Source organism: Manis pentadactyla, chromosome 15 (assembly GCF_030020395.1).
Source record: "Manis pentadactyla isolate mManPen7 chromosome 15, mManPen7.hap1, whole genome shotgun sequence".
Classification (NCBI taxonomy): Eukaryota; Metazoa; Chordata; class Mammalia; order Pholidota; family Manidae; genus Manis; species Manis pentadactyla.
This window is the reverse complement of record NC_080033.1, coordinates 17714207-17719953: the sequence shown is the minus strand read 5'-3', so window position 1 is coordinate 17719953 and position 5747 is coordinate 17714207. Positions and strand designations below refer to the sequence as shown.

At 36.3% G+C, this 5747-nt stretch overlaps 1 protein-coding gene across 1 annotated transcript; it reads right to left on the bottom strand.

Annotated features, from left to right (window-relative positions):
* Positions 1–2563: 2563 nt before the first annotated feature.
* Positions 2564–3296, bottom strand: LOC130680925 (ras-related protein Rab-33B). Its single transcript, XM_057492729.1, has one exon. It carries the CDS (start codon positions 3294–3296, stop codon positions 2607–2609), a length of 690 nt encoding a protein of 229 aa, XP_057348712.1. The 3' UTR covers positions 2564–2606.
* Positions 3297–5747: the final 2451 nt, after the last annotated feature.

Genomic DNA, 5747 nt, shown 5'->3' with positions numbered 1-5747 from the left:
AGATTTTGGATTAGCTTCCTTTGGTGTTCTCAAATTAAGACTTTTCCAAAACATATCTGATGTTTCCAACTAAGGGTCACAATTAAAAGAAATTCACACAAGAGTTACAAAATATGCGATTTGTGCTTTAAAAATTAATAATTGGTTGTTTGATAAGTCACCATTTTGGAAGGGATTTCTCAACAGTCAATGAATTGTTTTATAAATATTCTGGGAAATATCTAAAAGCTTTATTCCCATTAAAGTATATGTTCTTTTTAAAATAAAAACATAGAAAAAATTAAAACACTAAATCATTACAAATGAGATAACAAACATTTTTAATTTAATAAATATTAAAGTAAAAAAATAAGTCCTTTCACAGAACTGTAAAGGACACTAACTTCTTACAAAAAGAAACAAAGTTAAACTACTTTTTTTTTAAAGTCATTAATAGCACTGAAAAAACATAAATGTGCTTGGAAAGTCTGTAAGCTTTCTTCCCACACTTTAGAAAATGTTTTGAAAAGCAACAAACAGATTCCCATCTTTAAAAAGCTGTTACTCCATCACAATTCATACAGTTATCATTGTTTTACTAAAAAAGTTACAAATCAACATTAATTTAGATAGTAAAATCATTTTTAATTCTAGCATAAGAAAAATGGATAAACCTTTGTAGACATAAAGTCAATTTGTTTTTCCTTAACTCTAATATATTTAAAACGGAATTATTTCCTATAATTATTACTTTCAGTTCATTTAATAGTATTATCTTGTTTTTATAATTAAATTATCCAGTTAGAACCACCATGATAATTAAGCAAAATTCCTAAACTAGATTAGAATCCATATTTATTGGTTTCCCACATTCTGAAAATGTTATAAGTAGAATCATCTTTTGGCTTTAATTTCTTCTACTACTATCAAGGGCAGCAATCTATCAGAATTAGTGAATGTGCACACTTCAGTTAAAGTTCATGGCTTACATTCCATTCATGTAATAGTTTCATATGCAAGCTTACTATTTCCTATGTGCAAAGTTTTAAATTCAAAATAAAATTATTTAGGGTTAAAAAACTTTTTGAAATATTCTTTCCACGACTGAGGCATAGACAGGATACTTCTCAATATCTATTTTTCATCCTGAGGAGGAATCGCTTGTTGTGACCATAAAATGTGCAAAGATTTTTTAAACTGATGTACTGTAACACAATATTATTAAAGAAATATATGCAGATTCATAGCAATTAAAGGATGTCCATGGAGCTATGATCCAAATGAAGTTGATTTGTTAATTCAGTCTTTAATCATTAAATAGACTGGGGATGGGGGACAGCAAGCAAAGAACTATTCCAGATACAAAGCTAAAAGCTAAGAATAAGTCTCCTGTGGTAGCCAGCAACCATGTTTACCTATTTTCCCCCAAATTATGACTCCTCAAATGCTTTCAGTTAGTTTTTCACTGTTTAAAAATATCAAAATAAAATGTAAAGCACCTTCATATCATATCATTGCATGATATATCATTGCATTTGTATTAAGATATCATTGTATTTGCATTAAGATATATCATTGCATTTGCATTAAGATCTGACTTATTTTTGCATATTTTAATAGAACTTAAGAAGAAAATCCAAATTACTCTTTTAAAATAACAATGAATTTTGTAAAACTGACTGATGTTGATTAGAAATATCAAGCATCTAGAATCATTGAAAAATTTGTTCTTTATGGACTGTGAACCAGAACTCTATGCCTTCTCTTCTCACTGGAGCTAAAGTCTTGGCTCCAAAATATACCAATAATAATGCAATTAAACACATTAAAAGTACAAATAAAGAACTCTAGTGAGAGGCAAATTCCAGTTTTTATCCTACTGCAAACACTTCCCATTAAAGGACATACCACTAAATATACCTTACAATTTTTTTCAATCCCAGGAAAACAGGACTGAGTAGCCACTCTTAAAATTCTATTGCGCTCGCATCTGAAGCCTCCTTCACTGGGCTCTCAATGGAAAGATGCTCTGATTGATCCTACTTCTGCTTCATTTTCAACCTCACCTGAAAACAACTTATTCCTTGTGTTGTCACAGTGACAAACTTAAGTAGATACAAGATACAAATGTGATTTGTGAAGTATAACAACAAAGCAAAACTGAAGGAACATAACAGCAGCAGACTCACAGACTCCAAGAAAGGACTAGTGGTTACCAAAGGGGAGGGGTGAGGAGAGGGTGAGTGGGGAGGGAGGGAGAAGGGGATTGAGGGGTATTATGTTTAGTACACATGGTGTAGGGGGGTCACTGGAAAGACAGTGTAGCACGGAGAAGGCAAATAGTGGATCTGTGGCATTTTACTACACTGATGGACAGTGACTGCAATGGGGTATGGGGGGTGGGGACTCAATAATATGGGTGAATGTAGTAACCACATTGTTTTTTCATGTGAAACCTTCATAAGAGTATATATCAATAATACCTTAAAAAATATATACAAATGTGAGCATGACAATGATAAATAGCAAAGTGTCAGGATGATCCATTATACTTGAGATTAAATCTTACAACTTATCACTGTCATATTTCAAAAGTATTTCTTTACTGATATCATAAAGACTGTTATTTAGCACCAGCATGTTATTGCAGGCTTTGGTTCAGGCTTCAGGGTAATTCCATTATCAGGGGATTGACTGAGCATTAATGATTTGTGGCTTTTCAGTTTATGAGCCAAGGTCATAAATATAGCTTCCACATGGTCATTATCATTGGGGTTCTTAGCAGAGGTTTCAAACAAAGGCATACTGTGTGTGTCAGCAAATTTTTGTGCCAAGTCTGTAGGCACTTGAATGGCACTTCTCAAGTCACATTTATTTCCAACAAGAATCCGTGGTATATCACTGGCTAGCAAATGCTGCTTGCATTCTTCTATCCAAGATGGCAGGCTATGAAAACTAGCCATGTTGGTCATATCATACACAAAGACAACAGCATGTACATTTCTGTAGTAGTGCTGTACCATGCTCTTTCTGAAGCGTTCTTGTCCTGCTGTGTCCCATAACTGGATCTTGATGCGCTCCCCATCAATCTCCACCGCCCGTTCTCGGAAATCCACCCCGATGGTAGCCTCGGTGCGGTCGGGGAAGCGGCCGGCGCAGAAGCGGTAGGTCAGGCATGTCTTGCCCACATTGGAGTCGCCGATCACGATTATCTTGAAGATGCGGGAGCGAGCCGGAGGCAGAAACACTGAAGCCCCAGACACCGCACCGCTGGACGAAAAGCTTGCCTCCAGCGATGACTCCATCTCCGAAGCCATTCTCCTGGGAAGGTGCGGAACCCGTCGGGGCTGGACGGCGGCGCAGAAGGTCAGTCTGCCCAGCGGCCAAGCAGAACAACCCAGGCCCCGCACCCTTGCCGGCCCGGCCCCGCCACGTCCGGGGTTCCCGCCCTCCGGAGGAAGCCGCGCAATCACTCTCACCTCTGCTTTCTAAATGCAACCCATACAGAGCCCATTTCTTAGTAAAACTATTTCTGTCTGCTGCCTACAGAATAATTCACTTGCTCCTCTCTGTGGCATCTGACACAATGCATTTGTTGATTGGAAATTGTACCTTATTGTTTTGTAATTATTATTTATATCTACCTTCTATTTTAAAATAATGGACTCAAAAAAGAGGTTCACTTTGTTTCATCGTTTCACACCCTCCTCTTGTCACATTATCTAGCACATAGGAGATGAACTGGAATGAACTAAATTTCCACTAGCCAATACATTTCATGAGGACAGGACTTTGATTGTTTGTTAATGTATCATGATCACGCAGAAAGTGCCTGGCATGTGGGAAATATTCATAAAGAAATATCCATTGAACTCATAAAGTTTTATTGAATTTGAATTAGTTAATTTAATTTTGAGTTATTTATTTAATTAGAATTGGATCCTAAAATGTCTAATCACACAAATTATTATTTGCCTTTTAATGAGTCACTATGAATTGTATTAGCACATAAAATATTATCTGACATACATTCTGGTCATTAAAATAAAAGAAAGAATCAGACCTACAATAGCAGCTTGTAGCCTATGCCTGCCCTTCTACCACGACCACCACCAAACCATGTGCATTGCATTTCCTAAGTCTGGAATAGTCATTAGAATCTTTAACCAAACTGTATTTGAATCTCAACACTGAAAATGGGGTGGAAAATTTGCTGTACAGTCTCACTCATGATATTCTGGCACTACTGAAGTCATTTCATGCCACATAATTGCAAAAAACCACATTAGACTTCAGAAGTACTATCTCCTGCCAGAAACAGGAACAGAAGTGAACTTGATGAAACTTACAGGTTAACAATAATCACAACGTATTTTCAAGCCGTCTCCTTAGTAACCTCCTGTTTCCAGTCTTTAATTTCAATTGCTTTATTCATACTGAATTAAATGTGAAGTAGTATCATTTAACTTGTTTATTTAAAAGAGCACTAGACTGCAAAAATGAAGAGACCCTGATTCATGTACCAATTGAATCATTAATAAGCTGTGCATCTCTGGCAAATCACCTGTTTTCTTATTTTTAGCATTCTAAACAGGAAACAGGAGATTGAGCTGTATGATGTTTGAAGTTCAAGTTCTAAAATTCTAAGATTCTTTGAACTTATCTCCAAATATTATTTCCCAATTTTCACTCATATCATTATACTTCATATTCTTTCCTTAGTTTGGAATGCCCTCCTCTCTCTCTTTGCCTTTTCAAATCTTGACGACTTTTTAAGACACACCTACTTCAGATTTCCAGCAAAAAGCCTTCCCTGGTTGCTCACTGTTTTTCCTTCCCCATGATCTCTTAGGTTATTCAGTGTGGACATACTAAGAGCCATATTATATTGTTTGTTGGAATGCTAGTTTTTTTATATGCAACAACAGCATCACATGTATATTGTTCTTTTTTTAAATTTTGGTATCATTAATCTACAATTACATGAAGAACATTATGTTTACTAGGCTTCCCCTTTCACCAAGTCCCCCCCACATACCCCTTCACAGTCACTGTCCATCTGCATAGTAAGATGCTATAAAATCACTACTTGTCTTCTCTGTGTTGCACAGCCCTAGCCAAGATATGGAAGCAACCTAAGTGTCCATCAGTATATGAATGGATAAAGAAGATGTGGTACATATACACAATGGGATATTATTCAGCGATAAGAAATAAACAGATCCTACCATTCGCAACAACATGGATGGAGCTAGAGGCTATTATGCTCAGTGAAATAAGCCAGGTGGAGAAAGACAAATACCAAATGACTTCACTCATATGTGGAGTATAAGAACAAAGGAAAACTGAAGGAACAAAACAGCAGCAGAATCACAGAACCCAAGAATGGACTAATAGTTACCAAAAGGAAAGGGACTGAGGAGGATGGGTGGGAAGGGAGGGATAAGGGCAGGGAAAAAGAAACAAGGCCTTACGATTAGCATGTATAGTGTGTGGGGGTCATGGGGAGGGCTGTGCAACACACTTCTTATATCTCCAAGCAGATGACTTGCTCCTGCAGAACATATAATGGCTCTGCTCCCTTTGTATGCACTATGGCCAGTAGTGTTCTGTGCATGCATTAGTTTTTTGTTACTGTTGTTTTAAGAAGCACTTGTTCACCCACTTAGTTGAATTTAGAAGGAAACCTGTAATATTTGCACAATTTAGGAAAAATACAATTAAAATTCCACATTTTCATCTTTTTGTGTAAAATATTAAGCAAGATA